At 37.8% G+C, this 19,109-nt stretch overlaps 1 protein-coding gene across 3 annotated transcripts; it reads right to left on the minus strand.

Annotated features, from left to right (window-relative positions):
* Positions 1–5,454: 5,454 nt before the first annotated feature.
* crkl (v-crk avian sarcoma virus CT10 oncogene homolog-like) lies at positions 5,455–18,313 on the minus strand. Of its 3 annotated transcripts, none has more exons than XM_028602303.1 (4): positions 17,706–18,313; positions 17,019–17,331; positions 15,837–16,311; positions 5,455–8,229 (listed from the first exon to the last, which is right to left on the minus strand). In XM_028602303.1, exons 1-4 carry the CDS (start codon positions 17,716–17,718, stop codon positions 8,095–8,097), a joined length of 936 nt encoding a protein of 311 aa, XP_028458104.1. In that variant the 5' UTR covers positions 17,719–18,313; the 3' UTR covers positions 5,455–8,094. The 3 variants fall into 3 exon arrangements, with proteins under 3 accessions (XP_028458104.1, XP_028458106.1, XP_028458105.1); XM_028602305.1 differs by having other exon boundaries at positions 17,019–17,543; positions 17,706–18,312; XM_028602304.1 differs by having other exon boundaries at positions 17,448–18,312.
* Between the last annotated feature and the right edge of the window lie 796 nt (positions 18,314–19,109).

The raw sequence follows: 19,109 nt of genomic DNA on the forward strand, positions 1-19,109 counted from the left end.
GATAGTATAGTATGTCGAAATAAGTCATAGTCGAATGTCGAAACATGTCATAGTATAGAATGTCGAAAAAAATTATAAAAAAGTCATAGTATAGTATGTCGAAAATATTGATAAAAAAGCCATAGTATAGTATGTTGAAATAAGTCATAGTATAGTATGTCGAAAAATTTGATAAAAAAGTCATAGTATAGTATGTAGAAAAAAATCATAGTATAGTATGTCGAATAAAGTGATAAAAAAGTCATAGTATAGTATGTGGATATAAGTAATAGTATAGTATGTCAAAAAATGTCATAGTATAGTATGTCGAAAAAAGTGATAAAAAAGTCCTAGCATAGTATGTCAAAAAAAGTGATAAGAAAGTCATAGTATAGTATGTTGAAAAAAGTCATAGCATAGTATGTCGAAAAAAGTCATAAAAAAGTCATAGTATAGTAAGTCGAAAAAAGTCATAAAAAAGTCATAGTATATCCATCCATCCATCCATCCATCATATGTATATATATCCATCATATGTCGAAATAAGTCATTGTCGAATGTCGAAACATGTCATAGTATAGTATGTTGAATAAAGTGATAAAAAAGTCATAGTATTGTATGTGGATATAAGTCATAGTATAGTATGTCAAAAAATGTCATAGTATAGTATGTCAAAAAAAATTATAAAAAGTCATAGTATAGTATGTCGAAAATTTTGATAAAAAAGTCATAGTATAATATGTTGAAAAAAAGTGATAGTATAGTATGTCGAAATAAGTCATAGTCGAATGTCGAAACATGTCATAGTATAGAATGTCGAAAAAAATTATAAAAAAGTCATAGTATGTCGAAAATATTGATAAAAAAGCCATAGTATAGTATGTTGAAATAAGTCATAGTATAGTATGTCGAAAAATTTGATAAAAAAGTCATAGTATAGTATGTAGAAAAAAAATCATAGTATAGTATGTCGAATAAAGTGATAAAAAAGTCATAGTATAGTATGTGGATATAAGTAATAGTACAGTATGTCAAAAAATGTCATAGTATAGTATGTCAAAAGTTTTTATAAAAAGTCATAGTATAGTATGTCGAAAAAAATGATAAAAAAGTCCTAGCATAGTATGTCAAAAAAAGTGTTAAGAAAGTCATAGTATAGTATGTCGAAAAAAGTTATAGCATAGTATGTCGAAAAAAGTCATAAAAAAGTCATAGTTTAGTAAGTCGAAAAAAGTCATAGCATATCCATCCATCCATCCATCCATCCATCATATGTATATATATCCATCATATGTCGAAATAAGTCATAGTCGAATGTCGAAACATGTCATAGTATAGTATGTCGAATAAAGTGATAAAAAAGTTATAGTATAGTATGTGGATATAAGTCATAGTATAGTATGTCAAAAAATGTCATAGTATAGTATGTCAAAAAAAGTTATAAAAAGTCATAGTATAGTATGTTGAAAATTTTGATAAAAAAGTCATAGTATAATATGTTGAAAAAAAGTGATAGTATAGTATGTCGAAATAAGTCATAGTCGAATGTCGAAACATGTCATAGTATAGAATGTCGAAAAAAATTATAAAAAAGTCATAGTATAGTATGTTGAAATAAGTCATAGTATAGTATGTCGAAAAATTTGATAAAAAAGTCATAGTATAGTATGTAGAAAAAAATCATAGTATAGTATGTCGAATAAAGTGATAAAAAAGTCATAGTATAGTATGTGGATATAAGTAATAGTATAGTATGTCAAAAAATGTCATAGTATAGTATGTCAAAAAAATTGATAAAAAGTCATAGTATAGTATGTCGAAAAAAGTGATAAAAAAGTCCTAGCATAGTATGTCAAAAAAAGTGATAAGAAAGTCATAGTATAGTATGTCAAAAAAGTCATAGCATAGTATGTTGAAAAAAGTCATAAAAAAGTCATAGTATAGTAAGTCGAAAAAAGTCATAAAAAAGTCATAGTATAGTATGTCGAAAAAAGTCATAAAAAAGTCATAGTATAGTAAGTCGAAAAAAGTCATAAAAAAAGTCATTGTATAGTATGTCGAAAAAAGTCATTGTATAGTATGTTGAAAAAAGTGATGAAAAAGTCATAGTATAGTATGTCGAAATAGGGCGTCACCTGGATCCAACCTTTAAGTTATAGGAACATAAACAGTTACATATCAACATTATAACTGGCTCCATTCAGACAACTCTCGAAAATATTGATAAAAAAGTCATAGTATAGTATGTCGAAAAAAGTGATAAAAAAGTCATAGTATAGTATGTCGGCAATAGTGATAAAAGTCATAGTATAGTATGTTGAAAATAGTCATAGTATACTATGTCGGAAAAAGTGATAAAAGTCATAGTATACTATGTTGAAAAAAGTCATAGCATAGTATGTTGTAGTATATTTTGTCTAAAAAAAGTCATAGTCGAAAAAACTGATAAAAAAATCATAGAATAGTATGTCAAAAAAAGTAATACAAAAGTAATAGTATATAATGTCAAAAAACTGATAAAAAAGTCATGGTATAGATTGTAAAAAAAAGTAGTAAAAAATTCATAGTATAGTATGACGAAAATAGTAATAATGTTGTGTAAAATATGTTGGAAAAAGTGATAAAAAAGTGATTGTGTGTCATAAAAAAGTCATATAAATAGCATGGCATAGTATTTCATAAAAATATCATAAAATGTTATAGTACTGGTTGTACGTGGTAAAATGTCATATAAAGCCATTGTATAGTATATAGTAGTATTGAGCAGATCCACCAAAGAGCTCTCTGAGGAAGCGGAGAAAGCAAGCCACTGGCTCTGGCTGAAACGACGAGACAAGACTTAGGGAGTAACATCTAATTAGGTTTTGCTGCAGGGGGTGTCAGGGAGACGTCCCTGTTTACTGCCCCGCCACCAGGAGATGTTCTGGGTTAAGGGGCGAAACGTCAATGAGCGGTGGTCCCCAGCTGAAGACCCTGCAGCAAAACCTTGCGGTATGCGGTTAGGTTTAGTCCTGCCTCAGGGAAGAGGACGCCCCTGCCATGCACAGTCCACCACAGGCACCGTTGGAGGTGCGACAGGCCAAAAGCCCAGCAGAAAGAACATCTTGCTGCGAATGATGTCATAAAAAAGTAATAGTACAATATGTCATAAAGTCCTAAAATGTCATAGTATAGTATGTCATAAAATGTAATAAAAAGTCAAAGTATAGTATCTGATTAAAAAATGCCATACAAGTCATAGTATAGCATGTCATAGAAATGTCATAAAAAAGTCATAGCATAGTATGTCATAAACGTTTCATGAAAGTATGTCACAGAAATGTCATACAAAACTTAAATAAATGTCATAGGAGAAAATGTCATAAAAATATATATAATAAGAAATTCATAATATAGTATGACATAAAAATATGTCATAAAAAATGTCAAAAAAATTCAGAGCATAATATGCCATTGAAATGGCCTGGCTGTAAAATCCATTGCCCTGGAAAGAGAAATAAAATTGTAAGTTAAAGTCATCGTATAGGTGGTCGTAAAGAATGTCTAAAAAAGAAGTCATAGGAAACTATGTCATAACAAATGTCAATAAAGTCAAAGTATAGTATGTCACAGAAATGTCATGATTGTATATCATAAATCATAAAAAAAGTCAAAAATAGATGTCATACAAAATGATTATATGTCAAACAGAAAAAGCACACATATTTCTGTCTTTGTGTATAGACACTGTTTTAGTCATGAATCTACAGCTTTATTTTTCTTATTGTTGCAAAATTAACTTGTAAATCAACTTTAAATACTTTTTAAGAGCCCGCGGTATATTAAAATGAATAATGTATACTTAACATTTGTTCTGCATGTAAATCAGTGACATTATTCATCCAGCCTTTTTTTTATGTAAATCATTTATTTTTTATATTTTTAGACAGCGAAGATTGACAGCAGGGCAGTTGCCATCACATAGTTTGGTGGGCAGTGGTGGTGGTAATGGACTGTAGAAAGGCTTTCATTTACTGTGCCACAAACACAATCGCACACATGCATGCACGCGCGCACACACGCACACACACAAACGCACACACAGTGCCCCGAGGAGAGGTCAGACTAAGTTTCATTCAGTATGGTCATTCTCACTACAGCCACCGCCTAAGCACAGTCCGGCGCAATACATCGATTGGCTTTAATGACAATTTAACATGGCACATGCACACAAAGCATCCAGGGGCCAGAGAGTGAACTAAATACACAGTATCATGGAATAGTTGTAAAAGGCACAATTTAAAAACCATATACCAAAATGAACGAGCCTAAAACATCTTACTATTGACACAAGTCCAAACACTTGTGTTAAAGCTACTATCTGGATCTTGTCTCCTTAACGTAGAGAATGGAGTGTTGGATGTTATTCTTGGCTACAGTTAAGACTGAAACAAATAGGAGACGTTTAGGAAGAAGATCAAGGAAGTTACAAGACCCTCAGCTACACTAAGTTTAAGTTTCATCGGTTTGGTTTTATTTTCTCATTGTTTTCTGTTCGTACAGCCATCACGAGCATTAGCTGTGATTTAAACCTGATAGTATGTTTCTGTGACTTTACATACTTTGTCCATTGTCCATTAATTTACAATGTTATAAAAGCCAATAGTAAAGCCAGGTCTTGATACAGTATGGTGCTGACAGATATGGAAGCATTTCCAGGCTGCTCAGTGAGGGAGTAGTCGGAGACATGTTGTGTATGAAGACATGCTTTATGGAATTAGAACCATTGCTATCTGTGTGAAATGGTAGCATTCTACAGCCAATATAAACATATGTATGCTCATGGCTACTACGCTTGGGAACAGTAACATAACCTAGCATATGCTTCAATAAAGTCCCCATCACTGTGAATGGTTTGAATCCTCTTACATTTAGCTAAAGCCCCATTTCCCATAAGCCCTTGTTTATACAAATCACATTTTTCATCACCAGATGCATCTGATCTGGAGTCCATTGCCTCTTTAAGGCATGGTAATGGGGCAATAAGGCTTTTCCTATAACAATTCAAAACATGCTTATCTCTAGTGGTAAAAGTAATTGTAAAGCAAGGCCAATTCTCAACTACATCAGCCAGGACTTCATATTAACATGTTTAGTACCTATTGGGTTATACTTCTGTTATTTGTACCTGGTTTGAAAAGTGCTTAACAAACCGTCACAGAACATGCCCATCTGACATGCCCTTGAAAAGTTTTCCATTCCCCATCTCGAGGTCAGCTGACTCTTTTATTAGCACTTCATTAAAATTCATTAATTGCTTCCTTTCTCCTGGGCGCAGCCAGAATCAAAACTGGGATTGTCAAAAATTAGAGCAAGAGCAACTGTCCTGTGCTCTAGATACACAACCTGTGATGCCAGGCTGCAAACATCTCCACACCCACCCATCTGTTAAAAAGACAACATGCACAGGAGGACAGAGATACCAGACGGAGCGAGTTAAAGAAGTAGACGTAAATTTTATTTACTTGTTCTGTACATAAAGGGTCAATACCAGCACAGGTGTTAACCATGGGAAATATTAACACATGTAAATGGTATAAGAAAATAAAAGGCACAATTTTCAATTCTTAAGTAAAAGACAGGTTTTCCTAGAATATGAGAAGAGAGCACAGTAATACTGTTAATGCCATTACAAAACAACTCAGAAGCATGAGAAAAGGAAGTTCACCTCAAGAAAAGGAAATAATCAGAGTGTATTGCTTAATTAGTAACTTCATCAAGTTTGATGAGGATAACCCAAACTGGTTTGTTTGCACAGATGAGGAGGGATTAAAATAAGAGAAACCTTTATTTAATAAGGAAATAAATGACATTAAGCAGCATTTGGCCAAGGAGAACCATCCCCCTGGCCAAGAGGTCATGCACAGAGGCAACCAGCAGGCATTTTCCCTTTTGTAAATGTCACCGTAGGTACTTTTTTTTTTTTTTTTTTTTTTTTTAATATTATTCATTTTAACAGAAATGCTTGATTTACTAGCGGACTATAACCGGACAAAATAAAAATAAAAAATAGGGATACAACTAAAACTGCACAATATTACTCAGAGTAAACGGCTGAGCATTGATTTAATCGGAAAGCTGAGACACAGGGGGTGAAATGGTTATTACACCCCCATTTTTTACAGCAGAAACCTGGGGGTCAGCACTGTTTGTACAACTGTTTTATCCTCGACTTCTACTGGTAAAACTGGTTGCAGCACAGTAGGAACAAATATGCTTCCCACTACTCTGACAGAGCCTGTTTGCATAAAGAGAGACAATTGTGCAGAGACCAAATATTAGGTGAGATTATTAGGGATTGCATGCGCTAAAATATGCATTTAGCTTACTCTCTGAAAAAGGCATTGATGGGATTCTCATGGACTTGCTGAAACACTTCCTCCTCCCCTGACCTATGCCACTGAAATTAGTTTCTCACCTCAGCAGAAAGCCTTCAGTTCTCATGCCCACACTGTGACAATGCATTTTTAGCTAGCCTTGTAGTCAAATGCTTGTGGGAAGCGTGGGCAAGGGTTGCGGCCATTTCTATTTGACTTTTGAAAACCGGTTCAAAGCTTGGCGCACCTATGCAGAACGTTGAAATATATCTTCTAGTGCTTGGTGCTGTTGGCATTAAAAACCTGCTAATCTCTAAGCAATGTCCTAAGACAGTAAAGAGAGGTACCGAGTGGACATGCAAAGTTATCCCTCTAACATACATGTTCTCCAAGCCACAAATATAAAACAAACAAAAAAAACACTACTGTTGATCATGTGGCACAAATAAGAAAAAGAGACATATGGCCGTGTCATGTCTTATTAACAGATAAATAATTTTGAAGAGTGGATGGGATCATGGGATCTATAATGTCACAGTACAACCTAGATCCTCCACAAACCCATCTCTCGTGCTTTCTCCTGACTCCAGTCACACATCACATAAAAAAAAAAACCTGTCAACCTGAATACCTCATGGCCAGTGTGTGTGTGTGTGTGTGTGTGTGTGTGTGTGTGTGTGTGTGTGTGTGTGTGTGTGTGTGTGTGTGTTGGTTTCGGTATAACAGTGACTTGATTGTTTGGAGAAATAACATTGGACTGGCTGGTTATAATGCGTTCCATTTGCACTCGGAAGTTGGATTTTCCGGGGTCAAAGTTGGAAACCCCGCTCCTCCGACCTCGGATTTCCAAGCTCGGAACTCTGACAACCTCACACTACCCAGAGCTCAAAATCCAACATGGATGCCATGTGCATCAACAGTTATTAGCACTTCTGTCTCACTGGGGTCTCACTAGACTAAGAGTCGTACACACAGTCCTGTCCAACTTCTATCTGTGGACATGTATTTATGCTGTTTGAATGCAAAAACAGCGTAATGCGCTGTTATCAACTGGTATTGCTAACAATGGCTAACCTGGCTAGAGCTAACCCCACAATGAAAAATCCAACTTGTAAATGATAAATGAAAAACGCATTCAACTCGGGTGTGACGTCATTCCCAGCTCCGGCTTCCGAGGTAAATGGAACGCACTATTAGCTCCTCATTGCCTCAGTGCTCTCCCAACTCCGTAGGGATGTTACTGATCCCTACTTCGTACAAATGTACTCACATCAACAAAACAAACACACACCAACACTTTCTTATGTCCCCAAGACTTCAAATGTAACAAATATTGAGAGAATTCAAATAATAATAATAAAAAAAAACAGACATTGTGTGTTTTGTGGTTAATATCTATTGTGAACACACACGCACTTATACATACGCACACACATACACTCACACTGATGCCCAGTGATCTGGAAATGAAAAGGACACAAATGCAAAAAAAAAAGAAACACTGCCCAGTCTGAAACCAAGTCATAGGAAAGGGAACTGGGAAAAGTGGGGTCAGGTTTTTAGTTTGGATCCAATGTCCAAAGCTGTAAACAGTCAGAAAGCCTTGCAACGGTTGGCAACAACAGAGGGGTCGCTATCATGGTACAGCCCCCAAGCAGGCAAGCACGTAACCGTGGTGACACTGGCGGGAAAGGTGGAGACAGCCAGCAGATTCAGGTACAGGTCGATTCTGGCGAGAAGGTTCAGTCGAGCTCTTGGGTCAGTCACTCTCATCTGGATTCTGGGGGTCTATGATTTTGACATGGGTGAACGGGAAGAGACCCCTCCGTCCATTCACCTCGCCCTCCCACTGACCGCTGATGTTCATCCGTAGAACCTTGACGATGTCACCGACCTGAGGGCACAAGGACAGGAGGCGGAGTTACAGGAGGAGGAGGAGGAGGGCTTGTTTGCAGTAAATCTGAGTGAGTTTTAAAATTACATAAATTAAATGCAAAACAGAATATTTTAAAATGCACTGTAGTCAAACTTAAAATACATTTGATTCATTACTTTCTAAAAGAAATGTAGTGTTAGAGTGGAGTTTTTCATACCACAATGGTTTTACAAAATCCAAGGGCCACATTTAATGCATTACAGTGCAATGAGTGCATACACTTTTTGTTTAGGGGACCACGATGTGCATGCAATTCAAACAGCCAAGGTTATCGCGGTGCAATTTCAGTAACACAACAATTTACTAAAACATCTTGAAAACCCAGGACACTTAAATATTTTGGTGTAAATTAGAACACAATGACCAAAAATCTCAATTCCACATAACCACCTGTCCAATTTCACAATTTCTACTTTAAGATGAACACGCAACTCCTAAACATGCTGCACTACAGCATTTGCTATGACATAATCAATGAAGTTAGATTATTTGATAAGTGTAATTTTTTACACTGCTATCTGCAGACAAAATGTCACGTCAAAAGGGTTAATTTAAACTTCGAGCTGCTGATTAACTGCTGCACCAGAGTCTATTGTAAAGATGCAAAGAAAAACAGAAAAATATAGCACTAGCCCAAAAAAAAAAAAAAAAAAAAAAAAGAATAAAATAAAAAACGTTCAGCACATGACCAATGCTTAGTTTTAAAAGCTGCTCCAACTACACTGTATGTGTGTATGAACTTCAATATCCAGTACAACTGATTTATTATTAATACACACTTAATATTTGTGAGACCTTCACACCCGCAGAAGACTGTGGTTTAAACAAGACAACCACAGAGCGGTCGCTGGGTTTATGACACTGAATATGACCCCAATCTGTTCAAAGCCATATGTTCTTTATCTGGATTAGAAGGGAAAAGTCACCATCGTCAAAAACATGATTAAAACATGAATGTGAGGGCATTTGTAGCTTTAACTTGAGAATGAGGCTTCAAGGACATCTAGTCCGAGACATCATCTGTAACAAGAATCCTTTACGCCATCCAAGAATGCTACTTAGTCATAAAAAGCTTCCATGGATTCTGTCAGGCAAAGAATTATAAAGATCTTCAATCTGCCTGTTTGAACCAATCAGGATGTAGTTAAACTAGATTACTATCACTTAGGTTCAAAAAGGGTTGAAAAATAGCTGCCCCTGAATGCAGACTTAATTCTTAAGTATGTTGAATACGATCTTGTTAACCTAGTACTTAGAATTATTTTTTTGTAACTAGAATTACAAGAAATCCTACATTATCAAAATTACTGTGACAATGCAAAAGCTTGTGGTATAAAATTAGGTACAGCATAATCAAAATAAATAAATAAATAAAAAAAAAATCGTATCTAAAAGCAGACTGGTACTATGCAATAAAACAAGCAAACAGTCTTAATATCAAACCCTTAAACAAGGACACAAACTGAACCCTTCTTGAACTACAGGGGGCTCCAAAATAGTCATAGTACAAAACTAAAAGGTTTTTGCTCTAAGCCATGACCTATTCTGATCCAGAGACAGATAGAAGAGACATGATGAGACGCAGTAAGGTATGCGTCTTCAGCGCAAAGCACCAGTAAATAAAAAAATACCACAGGAAATTATAGGGTTTCTGCTAGTTTCTTTCTAGTGACTGGTTTCTAGGGTTTCTGATGACTTCCTTAGAATTGTAAATTCTTGCAATTACCACACCAATTACTCAATATTGCTTAAGTACAGTAACGAGAATAGAGAATGTTTCTGGAAAGATGAGTTTTAAAAACACACAATATTAAAAAGGGCAAGTGCCAAGATACTGTAACATGTGTAATAAATAATGAGTGCATTTAAATTTAGAATTGTTGTGGATAGACAATGGATTTAGGTTAATACAGAGTAAGGGGGTTCCTTAGTGCTCATGTTTTAAGCTAGGTTTGCTGTGAAGGGAAGTGAGAAATATAGGCATCCCAGAAGAGGAGCAATAGTACCTGCAGTGAAATCCAGTACTTACGCATTTAGAAAACCATTACAAATGCCTATAGTATATACTGTATTTCCTAGTCTTTAGGGACCTTAAGCATTCATTTATCTCAACCAACTGTTGTGGGAAAATCTGCCCATCTTTGAGCTGCAAAGGTAGTATTAGAACCAACGTCACTCCTGCTGGACAGAAAGACCAAAAAGCAGACCTACAGCCTGACAGTTGGTGGGTTGATTATGAGGAGTGAAGAACATTGACAAGAGAGAGACACATCTAGAGGACCTTCTTAGGCTACATCCACACTAGTAAGTTTTCGTTTTAAAAACCCTATCTTTTGCTACGTTTGTGCATCACTTCCTACTACTCCTTCGTTTTAGAGCCCCTAAAATGGAGACATTTGGAAATGCTGCTGATCGGGTTTTTAGCTGAAAAACTCTGGGGTTGCACTGCAGCCTAGACGGCCCGAAACAGACACTTTTGGAAATGATGACGCAGACACCACATTAGCTCCCTGATTGGGTGTCCTTCCCGATTCGTTCCGTGATTCTGATAGTCTGTGATGTCACTGCCCGATGTGAGTCGAGTGCAGATGTGAGTTGCGCGTGCGTCACTGTGCGACAAGTAGCCTACAAGATGCTAACGAGAGACTTCTGTAATGTCAATACAGTAAAAATGGACCTACAACTAAGTTCGTTCACTGCTGGCTACAAGTTAGCAATCAAACAATCATAGATAGTTAAAACCTTTTTGAAATGATTTCCATCTTCTGTTATTGTATGTAAAGAGAAAAGTTTATTATTTTATGGATTTCACAAATTTCAGTATGACATGTGATGCTGTAAACAAGTCTGAGCACGCGCAACTCACGTCTGCACTCGACCAGAGCCGGTCTGACTCGACTAACATCGGGTATGACACGTTATGCCGTAAACCGTTTAAATCTGAGCATGCGCGACTCACATCTGCACTCGACTCACATCGGGCAGTGACATGAGATATACGTTTTCAGGCATGTTAGTATGGAGATTGCTTTTGTTTTATATAAAAAAAAAAAAAAAAAAAAAAAAAAAAAGTAGTGTGGATGTACCCTTAAGATTTTTTATTAAAAAAATTAACGATTTAAAATCAATCATATAGCCTATTAACAGTGTGCAAGGAAAGAAGTTTGCATTACAGTTTTCCATCAGATGCCTCCTATAGTCTTTTGCTTCGTGCCGGTGGGTGAAGTAGTAGCCCATTAGCAGCCCCTCTACATTCCCTTGACTAGCAGATTATGGAAGTTCAGATACAGTTTCCACAACAGCAGCACAAGTGGTGGGGCAGAGGTGTGGTAAGGCAGGTCTGAAAAAGAGACCATGTGAATACTCTATCCCACAGCAGCTCTGGTCACAGATGCACACTGACGGGCTGGAATTTGTTTCTTTCATGTTAAGAACAGGTTCTAGTTAGAGATGCACCCATTACAATTTTCTAGGCCGATTCCGATTTTTCATGGAGTTTAACCAGCCGATGCCGATTTTAGTTGATTCAGATTTCATTTTTTGTAACCACTTTACAGCACACACAAATATTTATTTTCTATCTTTTCTTTAATAGATAATTTTACATAGAATTTTTTTTTGAATAGATAATCGATCGCTATAAAATAGAACTATATAAATTACTTTTGGTGTGGGAAATTCACACACACATCTAAAGTGCAATGTTATGGAAGAACCATTTCCTTCGTTTCAGATCCAATATCCAACTTAAGACATGTGATATATTTAGCAAACTAAAACAGGTAATGGCAATAAAATATATAAATAACAAATAAAACTAAAATAAATTTAGCCTTGCAGTTTAAAGATATTTCTCAAAACACACGCACAGGCCTGTTTGAACGTCAACAGTAACGTTACCTGAAAACTAGGACTGTCTTTGACTAAAGAAATTCTTAGTCGACTAACACTTATACGATTTTGTCGACTAATCGATTAGTTGATTTAACTGACAGAGCTGTGCGCTTCGAGAGGTGGTTAAGACTAGAAAAGCACAATATAAATGTAGTTAATTAACCATCTGTAAAACTGAGTTTCTCCACAATTAATCCTGAAAAAGCACCACTTTAAATCTTGTGTTTACCATAAATGTGCTCAGAAGTTTCTTGGAAATAAGTAATTAAGCATGAATAAGCATAAAAAATGACTAATCGACTAAAGAAATCTTAGTCGACTAAGACCAAAACGACCGATTAGTCGTCTAAGAGGTGGCAGCCCTACTGAAAACAGCGTGTAGACCTAGTTCCTTTTTATTTTTTAGCAAGTTTCCTTTATTTGTCATTGTGCATAAATATAAAATAAATATGAACACTACCGTTGCGGTCAATATCTGTTAACGTTAGCTACCAACGGTTACCTCGGAACAATCCAGCAAACAGACGGTACCCAATTGTGCCGTTACCTAAACAGATGATTTTACACACAGTTTAGCAACAAAACTAAACGCTGAGGGAAGATTACTACGTTTTTAATGTTGGTTTTGAGCGGTATGCATCCCCACTAACCTGGGAAGCCTAACAGTAACGTTAATACAGCGCGTCGGAGGAATACAGCGTCTCTCTCTCTCTCTCTTTTTTTTAATACAGCATCTCCTACAGTGGCCAGCGGGGCGGCAGAGGGACCACATTGTTTGCTAACATTAGCTTCTTGTCTCATCTGGGGTCTGATGAACAGTAAATTCATCAAAGTCAGTGTGTCCAATGCTATTTTCCAATAAACTGTAGCAGTCATATTTCACAGGACCCACGTGAGTGCGGTTTTCATGTTCCAGTTTTTCAGGCTCAGAGGGGAGAGAGAGAGCCGCTGACTGTTCACCTGAGATCAGTAGAGCAGACGGCTCTGCAGCGTTGTGTATGATTACGACTTTATGACATTTATGACATAAACAGCTAATTGAGCGGCAGTGCTACGCTGCTACATGCATATAGCGGCAGGTCGCCGGTCATGGCCGATGACGTGAAAATCGGCTAATTCCGGTCACTAGCCGGTGCATCACTAGTTCTAGTGATGGAAAGGAAAATAGTGGGCCTTTTTGGCAGCTAGCTAAGCCAGGGTGTAATGGCTAACAAAGAAATATTTTAAATTAATTAGGCTTACTTACTCACTATGATTAATAGCGATTGCGTAAAAAAAATCTTAAATCCACTAAAAACACTAAGTGGCGCTTGGGACATCACTAACTTGTTAAACACAACTAATAACTGGAGCAGCCATCAGAGTTGATCAAAATAGGCTTCAACGTGTCAAACAGTATTCAGAATATTCTTTGTGAATTAAACGTGCTTTGGAGTAAAACAAGGTTTGAGAGGACTTCTATTTTTTACGAGGCGACACTTTTTACACAATTCTACTGAAGCTACAACGATGAACAGTGCTGTATGTAATGCATTTTGTTTTTGGACTTAATTTCCAAATGAATGAATAAGATGTTAAAAATAAATAAATAAAGCAAATAAAAAGACACATTCAACTTGCATATGACCCATTCATACAGTAAGAAACTGCAGTCACGGGTTAATCTTTAGTTGACCGTAAACTGAATCCTATCTGCAACTGTAGCTGCTCTATACACCACTGCTACACCATACGATTAAACAGAATTGCATTAGTGCCAAATCAGTCATATGTTAGTTTCAGTTCTCAAATGCTTGCCATTTGTGAGCACTCTCTCGGTCTCTTTGTGGAGTTGGTTAAAGTAACTTTTAGTTTATTACAAGTTTCCATCTCTACTGGATGCAGCTGTTGACTAGGCCAGCTGACATGACTCGTTGAGCCATTTAACTCATGTCACAGTGTCAGTCTGAATGATGTATTAGGCATTTCCTGAGGTGATTGTTGATCTCAATGGTCAAGTGTAAAAAAGAACACAGGGAAGAGAGTAGAGAAGTCAAGACTAATGTTAGAGGGAGCTGTCTAACCTTTAGCATGGATATCATTCACTAGGTTTACTCATGTTCCAAATTTACACCTCCTTTCAGAGCCATAGGGACAACTTGTATCCTCGTACCCAGCTGTAGCGACCTAGTTTACTTCCTACATTCACTGACACGCTGATGCCAGTGAATGGTAGCAGATAGGCCTTTCTTTTTCATCTCTCCCCTAGGGGCATCACTACAGCTCAGTCTGCCATGAGAGTGGAGCATTTTGGAGCCCTATATGTTCCTGAAGTGCACATTATGCATTACATGCTCCAACATGTAAATGTAATCACAGTCAATGCTGATTTGTATTAGTGAGAGTGCACTGCTGACAAATGCAATCGAACAGTGCTGCTGCCCATTTAGCAACTAGCTGGCTAGCAGGAAGATTCAGTCTGAGCCCGAGTTGAGGCTATCAACAAGTATCATCCCACCACCACTGAATCAGCATGCAGCATGATGCCATTGCCCAGAGCAACAAGTGTAAGTTGACCAGAGATCAACTTAATGGACATAAACACCTGCAGGTAGGGTCTAAGGCGGCGGCTGCTGGGTTACGAACCCTTTGGTGTGCCAATGATGAAAGAGCATAGCCTTCAATGTAAGGACGATTGCAGAAGAGCCGCAAGCTATCTTAGGGCACTTTCACACATATAACCAACATGATTGCTGTGGTAACTCTGTAGGCAGCACTGGTGTTTTCCCCTCTTCTCATTACTAGCTACAGACTCCTACAATTGCAAAGCAAAATGTAGTTTGATCTTACAAGAAATGGTGCAGTGCTATAAATATTCTACCTTAGGTGTAAAATCTAAAATGTATTGTAATGCATTTTTGACATGCGTTCTTTGAGGACTGTCCAAATTTGAGACATTTTCAGATAATAAAAAAATAATAATTGTAGAGCAAAAATAAATGATGTTGCCCCATTATCTCTTGTAATGGGTTAACTTTGTCCAAGCCAAAGCATACTGCTTAGTACTGTCAACAATGCCTACATGTTTGACCTGGGAATTTAACAGCTTCTCCTACTAGAGATCCCACTCAGGATGTGATGATTTGAGGAACAAAAAAACTTTCAAACTTTCATCTGTCAAACAGAACTATTGTCAACTTGAAAAGCTTGTTACAGCATACTTCTGACCACATCCAATGACAGAGGTCAGAAGCGAAAACAGGCTTGAATCTTTTAACCAGAGAGGGCAGCAAAACACTGCTTTTTAGCCTGGTGTTAAGAGATGCTGAGTAGCCTACTGCAACTTGGCACAGGAGATTTACTGCACAATGTTGCATTTCAATTCAAAAAGGTACTGGTGAAAGAAAAATCTGATATACTGGTTATGTGACCAACAAACTGGATTTCTCACGTCTTGTATTCTAACTACTTGTAAATTGTCCCCAGAATTTACAACAATTTGACCTACTTCATGAAGACCACAAGTAATAAGTGTTGTTAACACTTAATCTCTAACAAAATCGGAAATCCATTAAAGCATACTTTTAAAACAGCTGATGAAGTCAATGGTATCTCTTAGAAATGCAGGGAGGAAGAAAAAAAGCACAAAAGACAAAAACACATTTTTAGATAAGTGAAATGTTTTACAATACCTCTAAAGCAAGAGCGGTTTTGTCGTAGGCACACGGCACTCGTTTCTGGATGGCCTTTGCCATGGCGGGGCCGTTTTGCAGGGACGGTAGAGGGGCGATAACTGCTCCAGGTGTGCCAGGGGGCAGTGGCGATGGTGTCTGGGGCTGGGCATAGGCGTGGACGAGGGCGTGGGAGGGCTCAGGGATCCCATAGCTGTTGGAGTTGCGAGATCCATAGGAAGGCTGGCCAGGATGAGGCGATGGTCGTACCAATTTTTCCACATAGGGCACAGGGATCATCCCGACACGTCCCTCTTTACTCTTGGCGCTCCACCACTGCTCCTCTGGCTTCTCCAGGATAATAAGGATCTCCCCCTTCTTGAAGGGAAGGTCCTCTGCATCGCTGCCAGTGAAGTCATATAGAGTCCGCACATACTCAAGGTTCTCCTCTGGGCCACCCACGGGCTGGATGGGTCCGCTCACTGTGCTTGGGTACCTTGAGAGATTATAATAATGAGGCAAAGGAAGGAGCTAGATTGTGGTTACCATTAAAAGAAGCCCACTCTCAAGTGGATATTATAAAAATTCAGAAATGGTTGGACGCATGAAATCAGGAAAAGGTTTCCCTAGCATCACAGATATTGTTGTTCAATGGTGTTCAATAAAAGCTGATTTTAGGTCAAAGTGCACATTTTATATTTCTGAAAAAGTGATTAACATGGGCCTCTCCATGAAACACATCAAAGTTACTAATGTAGAGTATATAAGTAGTTGGCAAAAATGTTTAAATAGAATACCCAAGGTATTAATATCCAATGACAAAATGCCACATACAGAATGATATAAGCAGCAAAATTACTCGGTGTAAGCAAACACTGCTAATGAAGTACATAGATGTGCAAACCACAAACTTTACCAGCAGCTTGGCTTACTAAAAACAATAAACTGGATGTGTGGTGAAAGTGCTAGTGTTCCCACCAGTTTCAAATTGGGCAAACAGAATGCCTCATGACATATCAGCAGGGCACTGAAGTCTGACTGAAAGTGGGTTAGTTCTGATAAAAATAGACAACCTACTTAACCTAGATCACCCAGTCTTTCGTGGCAATACATATCCATGAGGACCAAATGGTATTGCATTTTATCACGGTGTATACTTCTTACAATCATGGTTAGTGGAGGGGTATTGGGCGACATTCCTACCTGGGGGCTGGCTCTATCAGCGTGGTGGTATCCAGGTAGTGGATTTTGTAGAACTCCAGGAGAGCAGGGAGGTGCTCAAACTCTTGGTCACCTATCTTAAACCTCTTGCTGGGCAAAGAGTTGATGATATAGTGAGATACTTTGGAGTTTTCAGATACTGACAGCACGTAGTCGCCAGGGCAGGTCGAAGAGTCTCGAACAAGAAACATGCCATGTCTCTGTCCTTGTAACCTATTCTGTGCCTCTTGTCGTGACACGGGTCCAAAATACCAGGCGGACCGATCAGCTGAATCAAACCGAGCAGTTGACATTTCTGTTCAAAATAAGTTAATATTAGTCTAACGTTACAAATAAAAATAAAAAAAGATTACACAACAGTCTAGACAATAAGTTAAAACGTGTATGCTGGTTGGAATTGGCCAATCACACCAAATATGAGGATTTGGAAGATGCAGGGCAGGGCATTCGTCGTCCTCTAAGGTTTTCGGGTGATTTCTGCACAAACGCTGCAGGCTCCGGAGACCTCTGATAATTAAAAAAAAACAGAACACAAAAACCACCTGACGTTTTCAGAGACAGGCTGCGACTGGCTTGATCCAACTTTGGAACATAATGTGGTTCCTGTGTTCAGCAGTCAATGGCTGAGTGATTGTTAGAGCGGCCAAAATAGAAAAACTAAAAACTTACGACAGACAAACATCGACGGAGAGCGAAGCAACAAATGATCAATGAAGCTTCCCTTTTTCGTTCCGCCTTCCGAGAAAACACCGGGCTTCTCTTTTAATAATGTATCTCCTCCAGTCAGTGCTAGTAATGAGAACGGAAAAGGTGGCCTCAGTTTTTCATCTGATAAATCCTCATGTCGGCAAAAAGGTCGCCAGTAGCAGCGGGTCGGAAACCAAATGATAGTTTGTATCTTCTTGATCTTACGGTGAGGCACACGTCATGGAAATGCGTTTTTGAATCCCCTTTCTCGAGTCGGAGCAGACTTTTGAGGCAGCACAGCAAAAAAATGGCGGCCCGCAACACGTCTTCACACCAACAATTATTTTACAACAGCGACCTGCGCGTGCATCTCCGGTGGCAGTACGTTATGCTGTAGCTCTCGCGTGCATTCCTGACTTCTTACGAGGGATCCCGGTTTACCGATTCCAAATGTTATACTTTCCCTTATTTCTGCTCTTCCCCCCCCTCACCCGAGCCACTAGAAGTGCGAGTACGAGACCGAAAAATGGCGACGGGAGGGCAGGTCCCGCTTTCTATCTGCACGTCACGCCTGGAGGGGGAGGTGGGAGGAAGAAAGGGGGTGGTTGGGTGACGAGTCCACCCTCTCCCCCCACCGCAAAGTGTCAATCATCTTTCCATGACACAGCTACAGAACATTTTGTATGAAAGACGATAAAGCAGCGATGTCATCATCACAGGGCAAACAACCAGCAATAGAAGATAATACATTACAAGCCTATTTGTAACAGTAGCAAGACCCTTTATTGTTGCTGTTATTTGTTTTGTTTTTTTGCTGCTTTTATTATTTTAGTCTTCTTTTTTTTAAACAATGTGTAAATGCAGTTTAAAAATATGCAAACACGTTAACTTATCGTATTTACTTATTGTATAACGAACATTATCATGAACATAGGAATGGGTAAATCTCTAATTATCTTGTACATGATCCATATCCTGTAGGCCTACATCCCAGTCAGAATAAGTGATGGTTGAAGAAATAAAAGTAACAATACCTCGATGTAAAAATACAAGTAAAAGTCCTGATTTAAAATAGTTCTGAAGTAAAAACACACAAGTATTATCAGCACAATAAATAAATATAAAAAAGTGAAAAGTAAAATGTAGAAGTACTAAGTATGCAGACAAAAGGCTCCTGTGAGTGTCCCTTATTAAATATGTTATATTATTAGATTGTTAATACTAAGGCATCATGTGCAAGTAGGCCTAGCATTTTACTGTTTGTGTAGTTCATTTGAACTTGATTGCTTGTCTTATATTATTTCTCTGTACAATGCAAAGTAAGTAGGCCTAGTTACTATAACTGTCCACTAAACGTGTAAAAGTACAATATTTGCATTTTTAATA

This window comes from Perca flavescens, chromosome 16 (assembly GCF_004354835.1).
Source record: "Perca flavescens isolate YP-PL-M2 chromosome 16, PFLA_1.0, whole genome shotgun sequence".
Lineage (NCBI taxonomy): Eukaryota > Metazoa > Chordata > Actinopteri > Perciformes > Percidae > Perca > Perca flavescens.

What these genes read in the sequence shown, in the direction of transcription:
- crkl (XM_028602303.1), bottom strand. An exon ending in CTGATAGAGCCAGCCCCCAG is followed by an intron (nt 16,312 to 17,018) that starts GTAGGAATGTCG and finishes TAATCTCTCAAG; the next exon opens with GTACCCAAGCACAGTGAGCG. An exon ending in AAACCGCTCTTGCTTTAGAG is followed by an intron (nt 8,230 to 15,836) that starts GTATTGTAAAAC and finishes TTGTGCCCTCAG; the next exon opens with GTCGGTGACATCGTCAAGGT.